This window comes from Canis lupus, chromosome 15 (genome assembly GCF_048164855.1).
Source record: "Canis lupus baileyi chromosome 15, mCanLup2.hap1, whole genome shotgun sequence".
Lineage (NCBI taxonomy): Eukaryota > Metazoa > Chordata > Mammalia > Carnivora > Canidae > Canis > Canis lupus.
This window is the reverse complement of record NC_132852.1, coordinates 24,309,099-24,327,976: the sequence shown is the minus strand read 5'-3', so window position 1 is coordinate 24,327,976 and position 18,878 is coordinate 24,309,099. Positions and strand designations below refer to the sequence as shown.

The 18,878-nt window shown below is 36.4% G+C and overlaps 1 protein-coding gene across 1 annotated transcript in view; it reads right to left on the bottom strand.

Annotated features, from left to right (window-relative positions):
- Positions 1–4,260: 4,260 nt before the first annotated feature.
- Positions 4,261–18,878, bottom strand: part of SGCZ (sarcoglycan zeta) — a 457,346-nt gene continuing 442,728 nt past the window's right edge. The window contains exon 7 of the mRNA XM_072776217.1: positions 4,261–10,003. Coding sequence (XP_072632318.1) covers positions 9,809–10,003 — 195 coding nt within the window. The 3' untranslated portion in view covers positions 4,261–9,808. The remainder of the gene's footprint in view (positions 10,004–18,878) is intronic.

Here is an 18,878-nt window from a genome sequence, read left to right as displayed (position 1 = left end):
ATCAGTTTATGACTTTGAATTCAATGGTAGATTTAATAATGACAATGAATGTTTATTCTTGATTTATATCCAGTTACAGCATTGTTATTGAAATCTTAATACAAACTTCCTAGTTTCTTCTGTTAGGACTATTTGCTTAACTGCCTCCGTGTATTCAGGTAATTGTGTAGGCACACATTCTACTGCAGATCACTAGATGCTGTAATAAAGGAAATCTTTGTGACTTGAAATTATGAGGTTCTTCTTTCTCTTCAAGTGCTTATTATAACGAGTGACATTCATTGTCACTACTTCTTTGCTTATTTTCTTCATAGAACTTTTCATATTATGACATAATCTTGTTTATTTGTTTTTACATTATTTGTGGTCTGCATTTCCTTGCCAATCCAGGAGCTCCACAAGGGGCCTCTTCTATGTCTGTTTGGTTGGCCACTGTTTACCAATGCCCAGACTAGTAAAATAGTGCCTGACATATGCAAGTACCTGTTACCATTTATTAAATAAATCAGCAAATAAATGCATTAAAATCAAATAAACATGAAAATTGTAATAGTTGACTTAACTTCTCAGAAACATAGCTTCTTGTCTCTAAACCTGGGTCTAATTAAATTTAATCCAAAAGAGAGTTGAGATTATAATTGAAGAAATAATATAAATTAAGTGTCTTAATTCAGTGTACAATTAACAATATTAAGCTGAACCCATGTTGGTTAATTTCCTTCTATCTGTGAACAGTAGACTATCTTGTAAAATTGTTATTTAGAGCCCAGATAATTTCCATAACCCAGATAATTCTGTTGTGGACTTTGAATTTACAGAATAGACCATAACTCATCAAATGCTTGACAATGCACCTCCTCTATTCCTTATTTTTTTTATTTCAGGGTATTGTTTTATAGATTACATTTCCAGATTACAGTTAAAGGAAATCTAAGATAGCATAGAATTAAACCTTTTGAAACTATGAAGTATATTAAGGTAATATTGTTGCATTAAAAATGGTTTGTATTTAACATCTTTGTTTTACAATGTAGGAAACTGAAGCCTAGCGTTGAGCTGATAGAGTTTGAAGATCATTGCACTGCTAAAATAGAGCAGATGTACTGATATTAATCAATCACTTCAGAACTTCTGACATAATAAATGATCATGATACTCTTCCTAGAGAGCTTGAACTTTATTCTAGAATCATTCTCAATACAATGTCCCATATTGATAGCCCTTTCCAGTTGGGCAGAGTTGGCATGTAAGGGGAACTCCATGTGTAATCACAAATGAAGTTTAAACCTCTTATTTAGATTAGATTAATGCAGATTATTGAATGACATTCAAAGCAACACAGGAATTAGAATCTGATTTTTTGACTTCTACTTTACCAATGCCCCTTTTTAAAAATCAAATCCATTTACATATAAGGATTGTATTGCTTCAAGATGGATACTGGATCATAGTAAAAATAAATAATTTGTAGACATCAAAAGATGAAATGTAAAAGGAAACTTATAATTCTTTTAATATTTTACTTTGAAACTTCAGTTATTATTTAATGAATTTAAATTTTTTATAATATAGGGCTCTGCTTTGAAGCTGTAACTTAGTAAATTTATTTTTTCTGAGCTTTTAGACTACCTTTAAACAGTGACCTCATATAAAGTTTTATAAATTCAAAATATACTGGAATGCCATTAAGCTAGCTATAAATTCAAGATGATCTAAAATCTCATTGGGTGGTGAGATTGATCCAAGGACCAAACGAATGATATCTTTCGAGAATTTGGGGTATGTCCTTTTTTGGCTTTATATTTCCTTAATTAACCGAGAAAAATTGATAACTTTTTTTCATGATGTCCAAAAGCCTTGCTTTGTGGTGGCCAATGAATTCAGAATCTTCTAGCAAGTCGTAAACACTAGGAAAGTACTGAGCTCACCATATTCTTAAAATTTAAGTGGTATGGAATTTTATCAAGATTTTTCATCTGCAATACTTCCCAAACTGTTATTTTCCTACCTTATAAGCTAAACTCATTTATAGACCCTGCTATATAAATAAAAAAAATTGCATAAGAAAAACTGTACATATTTCCAAAAATATCTGGCAAGTTCTCACATGCTTTGGATCTATTTCATTTACATTTGACATTTTACATATTTTGGGTAATTTTTATACATTTGGAGTAATTTATCATATTTTAATGAATAATAATTATGAATGAATTGAAATTTTCATGTTTTGCAACAGTCCATGTGATCTTTAAACATCTTATTTTCTATAATTATTAATAATTAATAGAGGGTAATTTTTAAATGAAATTGTTGTTTTAGGCATTGTGTATTCTTTATGGATCCATGCATAAATACCTAGGCAATAACAGTCTTTAGAGTTCTATAGGAAGTGTTTATATGTAATGAAGTGAAATACTTATTTTTCTCTAATGATACAGTCTAACCTTTAAATCTTGACTTTCAAGAAACCTAAACATACACTTAATATTCAACATATTTAGTTTTGTTTTAGTGATTAATCTTTTTGTTTCTTCTTTCTTCTCTATGGCTTTCCTTTAATTTCATTTTTTCTGTTTTAAGGGTTCACTCTATATTGTAAGAAATCTGATATTCTTTCTAGTAACAAGTGATATATTAAAGAATAGGTGATCACTACTTAGAAAATCTGATTAGATCATCTAAAATATTGGCAAATGTAATTTAATCCAATGTTTAATAGTAACATGACATTCTTTCTGAGCCAAGCCAATGTATTTATCCCATCTTCACAATTTTTATCCACCACCAGAAAAAAGTAAGTGGTTTGGGCTAGTTCTGAGTAAAAGTTAAGTATGTATTTGTAAGATGCAATTAAATCTTTCTTTTGTGACATAGTCTTTCTTCTTTTAGTATCAATGGTATTTCTTTGAATGACAAAAAAATCGGGGGGGGGCACAAATCATATTTTCAGTAATTTCAAGGTATTCCCTTTTTGAGTTAGAATATTTTTTAACTGGCAGAACATATTTAATTTTGAAAATCACTAGTGAACACTGTAATAGCAAGATTTTTTATTACCATATATCCCACTTTCAAAGCAAGTACTATTTCTTATTAAAAGGGAAAGAAAAAATGAAAAAACAAAGTGCTTTTCTTTCTAAAATTTGTCACATGACACAAAAGGAGGGTAAGCTTATGCCTGGTCATTAGAGAAAGCTACGGCAACGTTCAGTTGCACAGTGCTATTTTCTGTCGCCACTGGAAAATACTAGTATAATATTGTACTGGAATTCTCTGGCTTAATACCCATACCCATCTGCACTCTCTAGTACCCCTACTTCATGAGAGAAAAGAGTGCACCAAACCAGGTTGGTAAGTTCTCTGAGGACATGCTGGAAATAGGTATGGAAGTGTCTGGTTGCTTAGTAAAACCACCAAAACTTTGTTAAGATTCAATAAAGTCATAGACTATATAGGGCTTCCCAAAAGTAAAAGCATTCATTTATTTTCTATTGATGATTAACATCTGAAATGCTTGTGTGTGTATTTTCTTTTTCTTTTTCCTAGTATGTAGACCAGTATGGGGAAATATCTGGGCAGCCAAGAAGGCAGTAGTAACAAAAACAACAACCAAAACTGGCACAAAACTTCCAACCTATATAGTTGCTTTTTTGAAACCTATGAGAAATGATGTCACTCTCAAGGCATGCAGGGTATTGGACTGGGAATTGTATCTCTGAAAGGTAATAAAATCCAGGTTATTGTTTTGAACTAGCTAGTTCTTGATGCTTTGCGTGTAACAAGGAAATGAAGAAATACAACATCAAATAAGTAAATGCCAATTAGTACACCATTGCGTATGTATGTGTACTTATGTGTGATGATACATGTCTGTGTAGGGATGTATACTTGAGCAAATAGCAATTCATTTAGTCTAATGTCCAGAATCAAATCATGGAGATTGTAGAATGGGTAAACTATTAGCTAATCACCTGGTAAAATGTAGTGACCAAAACTTTTAAATCAATTTGGTTTTTTTTAGTTTCATTGGTCATATGTTTAAGAAGAACAATATGCTCAATTTTTTTCATAAGGGAAACGTCTTTATCAAATATAAATATACAGATTAAACTAAAATTTGAAAAGCATATATCTTACTAGAATTGATATTTAAAATACATAATCAAAAAAGGTCTCTAACCACTACAATACTCATATCCTTCCTCTTCAAACTGTTTTCTCGATTAAATAAATGATAGCATATAAGTTTCGATCCTCTTTGTTTTAACTATCACATTTAATCATGGTTACACAGTAGCACCAAAATTAGGACAAAAATACAAGAATTACAGGAGAGATCTTAAATTATAGAGCTCATTGCATGCTTCAAAGGTCTCATCTTTTGAGGAAAACAAAGTTTCCAACTGCCAAACTGGTGCATTTTCTCCCAAAAGAAATAGAACCCAATCCACCCCAAACTAAACAAAAGATACAATAGACTGATTTTGAATAGATATGTTATCTACAGTTTATGGGACAGGTAGTCCATTTAAATAGAAAAAGATTGATTTTACATAAAGCAAGATAGAGTACAAAAGCACAGCTTTTGTATTTTGGTAATATTGCAATTTTACAAACATATTGCATAGTATGTGTAAGAAAATAGTTCCATTTGTCATATATCTATATATACAAGAAAACATTTACATGAAAATTACAAAACAAAATAAATGAGTAGTGGACCTGGTTTAAGGAATTGTATAAATAACGAGACACTCAAACTTGAAATTACGTATCTCCGTTGTTGGTGAATATCCTTGCACATCTTCAACCCTGTTTGGCTTTTATTTATAACCATTCAGACAGATGAGGTATTAAGACTGCAAAAACAAAGGATCACAGTTCATTATACCTCATTTCCTTTCATATTTTTCATTGACTTTCTCAAAGTGTGGAACCGCTTCAATCAACACTTAAAAAATAGCCCTCTGGTTCTAAAAGTATTTCAAATTAATTCTATTCTCCAAAGAATTTTTACCAAGCAATGAAAGTTTAAACTCAGCTGAGTCAATCCATACTGGGCCTGTTTTAGCATATAATCTTTATATACTGGTATTATGAATATCAAGGAATTTATTATGCATGTAGAAAAGGTAAGTGGACTACACCAACAAAATTTTCCTTCTAAAACCAAAACATTAATTAATGACCTATATAGCTCAGAATCCTGCAAGGAGGATGTTTACTACCTCATGTTATAATTATAAGCCCTCCTATTCATTTGAATTAATTAGTAGAAGCAGCAGTGTTGTAGAGTTAAATACAATAGAAATCCCAGTCTTTGGTCTTTGATATTTAAATAACTAATGAACTGCAGTATAAAACAATATGAATAACAGTGTTCAATGAGGTCATTCATTAGTTTGATTGTTTTAAAAGAATAAAAATACAGTATCATTTTACTTTATGATAATGATATTTTGTAATATCTGTTGCTATAACATATACTACTACATAGAGAAAAGAATTTCTCCAAGTATCTTTAAATACGGTCACATGAACAATTCTAATTAGACCAAAGCTACTGGAAGAATAAGGTGATAAGACCTTACTCAGATGAAACTCAAATATGAATTTGGTTTGGTGGTGGTATAGAAAATTTGGCCATTACATATCAACTATTTTAATAATTTAATATTATGATACTGACACTATCTGTATAAAATATAGCACTCAATGCATTAAACACTCTCCAGTCTTCTACCAATTGCTGCCTCAGAGATACCATGTTGCAATGACACAATTCATTAGGAGTTTTATTGTATCAAATGCCATTTTTATAAAATGAGGCACTGTCCAACTGAGTAATTTTTATGTAGAAGATGCAGGAAACTTGAATGGCATCGCATCTTATAAAAATTCAGCAACTGACCTTAGTGATCAAATTATCTTTTCTTTAGAAGATCGGAGCTTTTTAGTTTGATGGGGATAAGTAGTAACAGAATGATTAACAGTATTAATATTTGGTAAATATTTCTATTAATTTCCTAGAGTCATTTTTTTAATGACCCAAATATAGTCTTTTCTTTTTTAAATGTCAACCATATTACTGAAGCCTGTCAATGAAGCATTATTTATGAAAGAGATATTAATGTTCACATGGTAAGAAATAGAAAAAGGAGTAAGGAGCGGGATGCTGGAAAGATTTGTATTTCAACATATACAAATAACATGTTAAGGTATAAAAGAAGATCAGTAATGCTAGTTCTGACTAAGCCACAGAACTCAAGGCTGCTGAGCCTCTTCTTAAGTGAATCAGTGAAATTTAGAGATGAAAGAAACCAAAGGAAACTTTTAGTTTGCTGTACCCCTCTCACAGGTATGTAAACTGTGATCAAGATAATGAAGTACATTTCATGGGGTCACATGAGCAAGTAAGTAAGTAGGCTCAGAACAAGAACTGAAACTCCAGGCTCCAGTTTCAGAAATTTGTGGGTACTGAAATCTAAATTTTCCTGATTAATGTAAAATTTAAAGTATGCAATTATCTTAAACCCTTCAATAAATAATTATGTACTAAATTATAAAGTTTGTGGTTTCTAATAAGAAAAAAAAAATAGGACCAAGAAATATAGGGTAGAAATTTTGGAGATGATGAGCAAAAGAAAAAGGAAATTTGGAAGTATATTTTTTTGAGAGTAGCTCACTTAAATATTCTAAAAAGAAGGGATACTGTATCTTTGCTTCTCTCCTTTTGACCCCCAGCAACAGAACTCAAATACTCTCAATTTATTCATTCCCAGCTAAAAATGTAAATGCTAGGAATCCTGTCAATCCCTTTTCTTCCTTTTATCCTTCCAGCCTGGGGGGCTTGCCTTTTCCCTTCTTCCCTTCCTGCCTTCTCCAGGGAACTAAATACAAAGTTTATGGTCCATGTACTATACCTGAAAAGAATTATTTTTTTTCTGAGTTAAATTTAGGAAAGATGTAATTTGCATCTGAGTAAACTGCACAGTATTTATGTAAGATGTAACATAAAAATGTTACTGGAGAAACAGGTGATGAATCTGCTTAGTAGTCTACAATTAAGGGAACTCTGTATTAGGAGAGAACCAAGCCTTCATTTATGAGGAAATGAAGGACTTACAGGAGGAATCTTCCATGCCTTCCACAGAAGCTCCAACTCTGAGGCTGAATTGAATCTATACTTAGATTCTAAAGAATCTAAAACAGCCAGTCATGTAATTCAAACCAACCGCCCAGTGTTGGATAGGAAAGCCACCTGTATCATTATATTTTTCTACTAAGTCGAACAGATATTTTTACATCATTTAGACATAGTCTAAATCTCTTAACATTTCTTTGAAACTGTTTCTGTAACATTTCAGAACATATTTGAATTTGAAATTAACAGCCCCTCACCAGAATTGGATTTTATACTGTTTGTCTCCTCACTCTCTTTCAACTTTTCTCCTTTTACAACATATAATTTAAAATTTCAGTGGCCCCTTCCACTTCCTATAATATTTGCTCTTGGAATTAGAACATGTTAGAGCTGGAAGGATTGTCAAGAGACCAGTTGATTGAATACTTTTGTTGTATAGTTGAGTAAACTGGAGTCTGAAGATATTCCCAGACTGCCTAAATCAGCTTGCTGATTAGTAGAAGACAGAGCCGAGATTAGAAGCAGTGCTAATTACTAATCAAAAGAATTGTTCCCGTTTGACTAAAAAAACTTTCTAATTGTTTTAATTTAGAGATGTTTAGAACTTGAATATGTCTCAAATTATTACAGGGTTTTCCTAAAAGGTCCATAACAGTGATTAGCACCCATGAGGTCTCAAAATTTCTTGTGTTACACTTTGTGTACCTTGCTAAATCAATGTGAGGATTTCTCATATTAAATTCTAATATTCTAACGTAAATAAATTGAACGCTTATGTTATGTTTTTAAGCAATTGAATATCTCAATTCTTACTCCAATATTTTTTCTATAATAACCCCCAAACGTAAGTCAAGTTATATTTTAAAAGTGATAAAACTGCCCTAACTATTCTGACCTTTTGCTGAGTACAGAATGCATTTTAGTAAACTGGAGCTTCATCGAGCATTCAACATGTTAAGTTATCCAAACAAGGTAATTCTGGCCAAATGGTTCACTTTGCTGCTTGCATTATCTAATTTTTCTACTTTCACCAAATTACTCTGACAGGTTCCCATCTCTCACTTGGCTCTATGCTGCAGAGTTCCACAGGTTCTACGGAGATGGGCCCCCCCAAATGAAGCTTCCATACACCTGCAATGGTGTGCACGGGGGAAATAAGACTGATTGACACGTGAACATTAAGGACTTACCTTAGAGTAATCAAGTCATCTTCCCATAATAGGAAATATTTAATACAATTTTACATTCTTGGATTCTGTAAGTTTCAAGAATTCAAGTTAAGGAGTGTTGTGATAAACAAATCTACATTATTCTGGAGTTATTTATTAGTGCTAATTTACAAAAATAAGCAGTGGAGAATGAAAGGAGCTATGATTTTTGATGCCAGGGTAGCTTAACAGTCTAATAAAGGTAACTACGTATTAAGCACTCAAAGGAGATATGAACAAATTCCTTAAAATAGGAATCTAACGGAGCAAACACATTTTCAACATGTTTGTTAACATTTATATTTTTTTTAACGTGTAAGCAGGGATTTATAATTTACTTTCTACTGTCCTTAAATCTTAACCTCCAATAAAAAAATACATAGATATAATTCTGAAGATTATAGTCCAATGGGAAGTGAATCATTCTCAGCATAATGCATCACATTAGTAATTTATTTAGAGGATATGTTTGAATTTTAGCAGTCAGAGTCAAATATAAAGTGAATGGAGCAAACAGAATGTTGTACTAGGAGTACTATGTAGTACTATGTACTAGTGGAAACGATAGCATGTGAATTAAAAAAAAAAAAAAATCTATGGATTCCACACTGTCAGTATGTCCCTTCTCAATCCTATCTTATATCTCAATAAATTAGATGTTTTGTTAAAAGCAAATACGTCACATGCAAAAGCCAAGTAAATACTATATAAGGCCATTCAGATATGACATATGACAGGATAATGGCATTTTGTTAATTCGGTAAAGATTATATTGCTGAGTGCTTTCAAAACTACCTAATGTACAAAACCCTAGACTTAGTAGACAAAGAGTAACAACACATCGAATTCAAAGAAACAAATAAAACTCAGGGTAAGATTCTGTCTCATTTTGTTTCGTTTTGTTAAAAATCACGTATTGAATTTACTTTTTTTTTTTTTTTAGTAAAGCAAGCATTATCTAATGCTTGAAAATTTTAAAATTCAGGGATAAAAGTTTACATCCAAAAAGATGATCGGAAAATTGTGCTTTCAGGCTGTAGAATTGGTTTTCTGACAGGGCTAACCATCTCATCTTGCCATTGGAGACTGGGAATTTCATCTATGTAATGTATGTGTGTGCAGTTCATATCCAGGTCCTGCAAAAATCTAAAACTGTGTGCTTCACTTCATGTAGCAAAGGCACCTATGTTTTTCTCCCTTTTGAGCAAAAGTTATGATCCGGTTTTCCTGCTGAAGGTGATTTTTCCACTGTCCTGTCACCCGCACTCTCTGCGTTGAGCAGTACAGTAAATCATGAGAGGAGGTGGCAGCGAATCCCTGCTTGCATTGGAAGAAGTTGCTCTGTGGACCATTGGAAGAAGCTCTGGACTCATCACAAGGGAAACCGAGCAGAACTGTGAAGCAGACGGACAGGAACAAAAGGCTATTCTGGTGTGAGGAGAAATCAGTCACTTCAGCTCCACAAGCAGACGTTGCTACTGGCCTGACAGGTCGACCCCACTCCTGCTGGAGAAAGGTAAAGTTTGCCATTGGGGCAGACGCACAGTTCGTACACTGTCTGCCGAGAATTGGAGGAGCTGGCTGAAGAAGATGACAACGAGCCGGTTGGTAGGTTCCCCAGGCGGATTTTATCTGCATTCAAAAATATCTGGATGGGGGGGGGGGGGGGAGAAGAAAGTGCATTGTAATTCCTTTTAGCATTCAGCATTCCTCAGAGCTTTACACCATGGTCAAATGAGAAAGACTAAACAACCAACAATTCTATTGGTTTAGCTGCCATGCTTTGTTGAACAAACAAATTACATTCCTCCGGTACAGCCCAAAAGCTCGGCAGCTATCTTCTCCTTTGAGACATGGTGTGTTCTGACAGAAAGCCCTGGATCTGAAAAAGCAATATTGCACAACCTGCTCAAGGGGCCAACCCACTTACTCAAACACCACAGAAAATTAATGAGTTTGACAGAGTCTCTCCATTTAACTTCTTAATCATGCCTCGTCTGAAGAACATACAGAGAAATTGGGATGCTCGTGGAGATGACATTCCCGAAGGGATGGACGATTAAGAAAAACTAAGTACTCGGTGTCCGAATTTAAAAAAAAAAAAAAATAGTCATAAGATCATGTTGATAGTCTAAAGGGTATACCATGTAGATAATTTGCACTCTTTACAATGGTTAGATAGAATCAGGTTTGAAGTCGCCACAAAATGTATTATTTGTACGCAACACTTCCTTTGCTAGATCTTCCAATCTGCAAAGTTACTTCACCTTTTCCAAACGTGGACTTGGCACTTTTAGGGACGGTGGTCATATGGTTTTGACGTGCAAGGGGAAAGTTTCAAAGAAAGAAAAACTGAATTGTGAAGCTGAATGAGCAAAGAAACAACCTTCTCTAGCTCTTTCTTCATTCTGTTGTTACGTAGTTGATGACTGCCTACAGGCATCTCTAACTTGACAGGAGAATCTGAGGTTATTCCATTTCCTACATGTTTACCCTCATCTGAGTCCTGTTCCCTTCTCACTGGGACTCCTCCCACAGCCCCCTAACTGGCCTGCCAGCTGCCATTCTGGTCATCTTATAGCCTGTTTACATACTGCTTCGTGAACTTCTAAGAAATATAGATCGGATCAGGTCACCTCCGTGCTCAAAACTCCCTAAAGGCCTCCCACCACACTCAGCGTGAATCTGGATTCTTTCCCATGTCCACCAAGCTCTCCCTGACCTGCCTTCTGTCTAACATCATCTCCTGGCATCCTTCTCCTTGCTTCAGCTCTTGCATTTTCTCAAACATACCAAGGAACCCTGGACTCTGGGCTTTTCTACACTCTATTTCTTTACCCTTCAAAACTTTTTCTCCAGACATTTACAAGTGGGGGTAGTTATTCACTGGGTGGTCAGAAAGCAAGTGTAGGAAGGAGATTTCTGGTTTTTGCCCTTCTTATATGTTTTATTATTTTTAATAGTTTTAAACTCCTTTATTTTTAAAACATTTTGAAACACAGGAATCTATTGAATGCTGCAAATAAGATTGAAAAATAATTCGTATGCCATAGACATGCATATTTTAGATTAATTTAGATGTTTCAGATCTCTACTGAAAGATCATTTTCTTGAAAAGGGTTTTCTTAACCACTCTATGAAATAACACTAATCCATTAATCTCTCTTTGATGGCATTACTTTTCTCTGTAGGACCAATCCCTTCCTAACATTGTATTAAATATGTATTTCTTCATTTATTGTTTGTTTCTCTTACCTGCAAGTAAGATCTACAGCTGTCTTTGGTTCACAGAATAGTGCATAAAATTGTATCAGTGCATATGGCATGAAACAATGTTCTTCCTTTGCCATGGACATGTCTCTCCCTTGGAGGGTACAAATGTCACCTTTAGCAAAGTCCAGTTCATCCACTTCACCCTCTATGACTCCTCCCTGATGCTCCAAGATGGAAGGACTCTTCTTATCGCTTCTCCCATAGAAACTTATTATTGATATCTTATTTTGCTCATCATTTGAAGTTATTTTACAGCTCTATTTATATCTTCCTTTGTCTAGAAAATAATATCTTCCTTGAAGGGGGAATCATACCTGAAACTTTTATAACTTCATAACATTTAACCTCACACATAGAGCTTCCTCATAATACAAATGGTTATTGAATACATTAAGGGATTATAAAGTAAATGGATGATTGAATTTACCAACAATATTCAAAGTTAAGAAAGCATGATTAAGATTTTTGTTTGTAGGTGCCAAATGTTGAAATTTATCACCCCATAATTACTTGTGCATTAAGTGACGAGAAAGCAAAGAGAAAGAAAATGCTTCTGTTTTAATTTTTTTTAAGGAGACATATTTTTTTTTTCCTAATAGGAAAATGGAAAGCGCACAAAACAAAGCAAAAGGAAATGATGATATATTTTTGGTTATACAGGCTGGGCGTTATTTCTTCTGGCTCTGTGTCTCTGTTGAGGGAGGTCATTGAGCGTAACACCAACCATTACATATCCTGGGCTCTTTTACTCATTTCTCCGTAGAAACAGAGGGAGGACTTCTCTTCTGGTTGAGTTTAAGAGAAGAACTCTCGCATAGCTTACTTACCCTGCGTCCCTCACTTCTTTTTAAGGAGCTAGCATGCTTGCAGAGAGCAGAAATCCCAGACTTCATAAATACCGAAAATACTATGGAGCAAGTTCTGGAACAATGGGGTTTAGGTCTGCATGTTTGGAGATGCTTTCATCCCAAGGAAATGTCAGGAGCTGATGGCTTTGTCCAAGAAACTTTGAGACGTTGATGAGAGAGCACAAAGCGAAAGTTGTGAGGAAGCTTCACGTGGGATGGATCAAATGAATGTAAGATACTGTGAATGGTTCACTTATTAGTCAGCACAGCAATAACCATTACTGGCCAGCCCCAGTGGCTTAGAGGGGCTTGCGGGCACAAGCTGGCTTTAAAGTTACAGAGAGAAGCAGGTTTTGTACAGGTAGGGTGTGCAGCTGGCAGCCTTGCAAAACAAGCACAGGAGTGGAGGCCTCATCTACAGACGTATCCTTGGAGGACTTGGGCCTTACTTGAAGCAGGTGTGTGGCTCTAGCAGCGCCCTCCAGCTTGGCTATCCATTCCGGGGCTACTCTCAACAGCATGTAGTTTTAGGACAACACTTAATTCCATAAACTTCTGAGATCCATACTGTACCCTCACCCATATAGGAAAAGTATATTTTGTTAATAGATAAATGTAAATGAATAGGGGCTTTTAAAGGGAAAATTATATTTTCTTGGCTTGAGATGTAAAATAAATCATGAGGTAAAAAGAGGTGTTGCATATTGATTCTTTCCAACCCGATTTCACCAGGTTTCTGCAGCATCAATATGAGACAGTCAGGGACCTTGGGAACAAGCCCCTGTGTACCTAGAAAACTCCTGCCTGCCTGCTGGCTATTATCATCTCTCTTGCAGAACTCCCTACTGACTGTTAGCACTATTTTATTTATTTTATTTTATTTATTATTTTATTTTATTATTTTATTTTATTATTTTTAGATTTTATCCATTTATTCACGAGAGATACAGAGAGAGAGAGAGAGGCAGAGACATAGGCAGAGGGAGAAGCAGGCTCCATGCAGGCTCCAGGCCAATGTGGGAGTAGATCCTGGGACTCCAGAACCAGGTCCTGGGCTGAAGGCAGACACTACTCAGCTGAGCCATCAAGGGATCCCCTGTTAGCACTTTTCTTGCAGAGCAGAGCACCAGCTAAGGAGCAAGCCTAGTCCAAGGCAAACCAGTCTGTGCCAAGATGGACCCCATAATAAAACAAAAATTCATGCCCAGGGGTGGAGATTTAGCATGCTAATTAGACAAGCCATGCAGGAAGAAGCATGACCTTTAAGTGCACAGGAGCTAACAAATCCCCACCTTTACAGGCTGACCTGTCACCCTTTCCCCACCTAAGTATCTTTAAAATACTCTACCCCACCCCCCCTCCTTGGAGAGTCATCCCGAGGACTCTTTGCCTTGTGCTGCCTCCCTGGTCCTGAAACAGAAGCCCCAGTGGAGCCTTGCCTGTGCTTTTCCATTTTAGGTCCGGCCCCCTTCCTGCCATTGCTGGGTCCAAGGACCCGAGTCCGGTAACCTATTTTGGCGACCACGAAGGGACCCTAGGATGAGACAGGACCCAGTGGAACTGGGGCTGCCAGACTCGAACCCACAACTGAGGCGCGACCCAGACCTCTTTGTTCTGGCGTTGTGGGGACTGGAGGGGGGCGGTTCTCAGCTTCCTTTTGTTCTTAATGACCCTCTGGTTCCCCAGGCTTTTCTTTTCTGTCTTCTGTGAGCGCTCTTTGTCTGCTTCTCTGAATCTTTTTCCTTGAACAAAGCCCAGAAGTTCAGTGTGCTGACTGCGCCAGGGCTCCTCCCCTCAGAGGGTGGCAAGCCCGTGGCATCCAGCTGGCCTTCAGGTGGTGGCTGTTGTCACTCACAGGGTTCCGTGGAGTGTGGGCCTCTGCTGGAGCGGGCACAGCTTTTCTTTGTTACAGGTACCTTTAGCACAGGGGACTCCCATATAGTTGTGATTTTGGGAGATATGGGCCAAGAGTGATTGACCTGGTAAGGGGGTGGAGTCCCTATCTGGAGCCATTAGTCTTCATTTGGGTTTTTCTTGGTTCTCTTTCTCTCTTTTCTCACCAGTTTTCTTCCCCTGCTCACACCAAAAGTCCCTGGTTTGAGTTTGAAAACCTGTTTATGGGCAGCCCAGGGGCTCAGCGGTTTAGCTCCACCTTCAGCCCAGGGTGTGATCCTGGAGACCCAGGATAGAGTCCCACGTCAGGCTCCCTGCATGGAGCCTGCTTCTCCCTCTGCCTGGGTCTCTGCCTCTCTCTCTCTCTCTCTCTCTCTCTCTCTCTCTCTCTGTCTCTCATGAATAAATAAAATCTTAAAAAAAATAAAAACCTGTTTACTTTTGTTTTCTATGTATTCATCTGTGGGGGAAAAACTGTGGACTTGAATCTGCCTAACTAAAAAGGAATATTCCAAACATAAAGAGTAAAACCTCCCCGAGTTCCCATGAGATTAAAGCCATGCAGCCTTGCACACACTAGAAGCTTAAGTAAGGCCTACAATGGTCTGAAATGTCCTTTGTCCAGTGATTTGTAAATTTTTATGTTAACCCTGCAGCAAAGGTTTCTCCCCTGCAAGCACTCTCTTCTTTGTGAAGACTGTGTATCCCGGGCAGCTATCCTCACTTGAACTGGAGCAAAACACTTTTCTATTCTCTCTCTCTCTCTCTCTCTTTTTATTTTTTATTTTTTTCAGAGTTTGTTCATTTTGCATCAACCTTTCCTGGCTTTAACAGGATGTCAGAACAGCCAGGCTGAGAAGCTGTGGTGTCCCCTGGAACAATGGGGCTCTTGAGACAAGCACCAGCCTGGGAGCTCCTCATGGGTGTATCCAGAAGATCTCTGATTCCCTGACCTTCTCAATTTCAGTTGCTGGCCCTGCTTTTATTTGAGCTGTTGGGGTGTGGTGGTGGTTTACTGTTAATGTTGTCCAGGTGGAAAAAAATTAAGGATAACCTGAGTCTCAACTGGCCCAGATGGGGCTCTTTTGACATGTCTAAATTAGTTTTCTTGCACAGAATCAGAAAAGGCTGGCTTTAAGATAAACAACCCAAAACTTAGGAAGCCCTTTGGTTCAGTCAGTGAGGTCCTCAACTTTTGGGGAGAAAGGAATGCTCACAAAGATAATCTGGGCTTCCTCTGATTTGTTTGTTGCCACAGCTCTGGATATCTTTGCACAAAACCAGCATATTCTAATTGGAAAATAAAAAATAATTAATGGAGCCATAAATTATAAAGCTATTTTGCAATTAGATTTATTTTCATAAAAGGGGGGTCTTCAGAAATTGTTTTTTAAGTTTTCTACAAGTTTTAGTGGAACAAAAGCTAGGTTTTGTTTGCATCTTATTTGTGTATATGTGTCCACATGTGTTATAAATGTGAGATATTTTCTTGACCTACAGATGGTAATTACTAAATCTCATTTGTTAAGGAGCTCTATGTAATTGTAAAGGCAAGCACTTGTAAACATTGGGCATTTTTAAACTGAGAGATAAAAACTAACCCAATGTTTTTCAAGATCGCATGATCTGGGATGAAATCCCCTACTTAAAAGCTTTTATGTTACTCCAGTAACGCCTCACAGGAAAGGACCCAATTGATGGCCCAGAGAAATAAGGATGAACACAAATCTCAGATATCTGATTCCCTTCATAATAATCAGAATAATGAGAAAAAAGGAGGAGAAAGACAGGTGGATACTGTAAAACCTAAATCCACACCCCCCCCCAAGCATGTACTGATGCTCAACCACTGCCTTCTCCCCAACCCCTTCCAGGGGGCTAAAGGGCAACCAGAGAAAAAGCATGTTTGCAGGGGGAAGAGACAAGAGCTAGAGCTAGAGATGGAAGAATGATTGTTCAAGCTTTAAAATCTGCCTCTGGGGATCCCTGGGTGGCGCAGCGGTTTGGCGTCTGCCTTTGGCCCAGGGCGCGATCCTGGACACCCAGGATTGAATCCCACGTCAGGCTCCCGGTGCATGGAGCCTGCTTCTCCCTCTGCCTGTGTCTCTGCCTCTCTCTCTCTCTCTCTGACTATCATAAATAAATAAAAATTTAAAAAAATTTAAAAAAATAAAATAAAAAAATAAAAATAAAATCTGCCTCTGGCCTTGTCAGCAGCTCCCCTCTCCCCTCCCCCTTCTCCTCCTGGAGGAGAAGGAGCATCACCACCTGGACCCCTCATGCAGCTGGTTCCTATAGCATCCCTGGTGTCTCCAGCACCACTGGCTCCTGCTCCTCCCACCCTCACTGTGGAGGAGCAAAGAGCATGCTAAGCGGTCAGGCTACCTCCTTATGGAAGGACTAGAACACCTCCCACGTCAGCATGATGGGGCCCAAGAGCTCCCCTGGCCTCCCACCACTTCAGATTTCCCCTCAAGAGCATCAAGTAAAATTGACAGTGGGGAACAAATGGATTGACTTTTCAGTGGACACAAGTGGATTCAAGGTTGTTGGTTTAATTAAAATAGACATGTCTTGTGGAGTTCTCAACAGCTTTCATTCTACCTGAATTTATTAAATTCATGTGGTATCTGTTGCCATTTGTCAGCATAAATGACTTACAATGTTTGATTTTGTCTGTCTCATCAAGTTTTCATGGGTAATTTTTATGAACAAGTAAATAAAAAGGTTTATAGCTTTTAAAATCTTTGGTAACCTAAAACTCTGAAGCTTTGATAGATTAAATGATACATCAACATCAGGCTAAATTCTTTGGATAGCTAAGTCTTTTCCAAATAAGATAAAACACCAAAACATTAATTACTGAACACAGATTTATCTGTTTTTGGCTTATTATAGAAAAACTAAAGATAAATTTGGGTCTGTTAGTCAACATGTCTTATGCTATATTGAAAGATCATTCTAGGGGGATCCCTGGGTGGCTCAGCGGTTTAGTGCCTGTCTTCTGCCCAGGGCATGATCCTGGAGTCCTGGGATCAAGTCCCACATCGGGCTCCCTGCATGGAGCCTGCCTCTCTCTCTCTCTCTCCTATGAACAAATAAACAATAATTAAAAAAAAAAAAAGGTTGTTCTATAACAAAAAGCTTGTGTTTTTAAAAATTATGAAATGCATTCATAAATTTCCAATCTAAAGAGTTCTGGGTATAACAGACAGTTCACAGTTGCTTACTATTTAGTTTTTACTAGAAAACGAATTGTTTCAAAGAGTCAAAATTCTGATAAACGTAATTGAGATTGCTGGAAATGATAAGGAAAACAACTCCGTATGTAAAAACATAGGAAATATGTTTAAAAAAGCATAAGGAATGAAAATACATTTTTGTTGAGGGAAGAATTTTTTTCCTGAGACTGGTTATTTACAGAGAAAAGGCTTAGGACTAAATCTGAATGAAAACGAAAGTTGTAGAAGGCTTGTGGAAGGAATCTTCGGAAAAGAATTTTATATATGGTCAGGACTAAAAATATAGGAGTCTTAAGAGTAAACTGGTATAGAAATAAAACTTGGAAAAAAAAAAGAAATAAAACTTGGTTTTTCTCTCTGTTAAAAAGACCAAGTTCTTGCATTGTTGTTTTTGCTAAGAAATTATAAAGTGTTTTTTTTTTTATCTTCCCAGAAAAACAAGGTCTCTGTATTTGTTCTTATCAATCCTTTGATTACTTAGGAAAATGAAGTCTTCTCAATATTAAAGGAGCCAAGTTTTGCTAACAATTGTATAATTTTATGTATTTGCCTTTGGAATCTCTTGTCATCTTGGTTAAATAAATAAATATTAAGATTTATAATAATCTGTGATCCTATTTAGGCATGTGCTTTAGAACTTTCTGAGGTTTTTAACAAACTTCCCCCAAATTCAAATTCTAAATAATTCTTTCTGACTGATTAGACTTGTTTATTTGGTATGTAGGTTACAAGGGAAGCATTAACAAACAAATGATAATAAAGCTTCTTAGGCTATACTGCATGGGTCAATGCTATAACTCCTCCAGAAATTATATGAAATCCTGAAGTTTTAATATGTGCTGGTAAAAGGTCATCACTTGACATTCCAATTATTAAAGTGTGTGTCACAGAAATAACTAGATTTCCTTGCCAACTACATTCTAATGAACTCTTATCAGATCTCTAACTATGTCTGTTTTTGAGTCTTTTGTCATTTACAGTTATTGTTCTGATGCTCTTGCAAAAGGTGTTTCGACCTCAAGAAGATTCATGAAAAGAGTTTTTGACAAGTACAGGTTTTTGAGATTCTTAACATCATGAAACTAAACTGTAAGAATTTCTGGAACTGCTGGGAAAACTATTTGAACAGAACAAAAATTAGTAACATGGGACTAAATAAACAGAGAAAGAGGATTATAGTTTGACTCTTTTTGAAACAATGCTGGTTTGCTCTTCTAGATTTAAGGGAACATGTTCTCTTGAGATATCTATGACTTACAGAAATTTG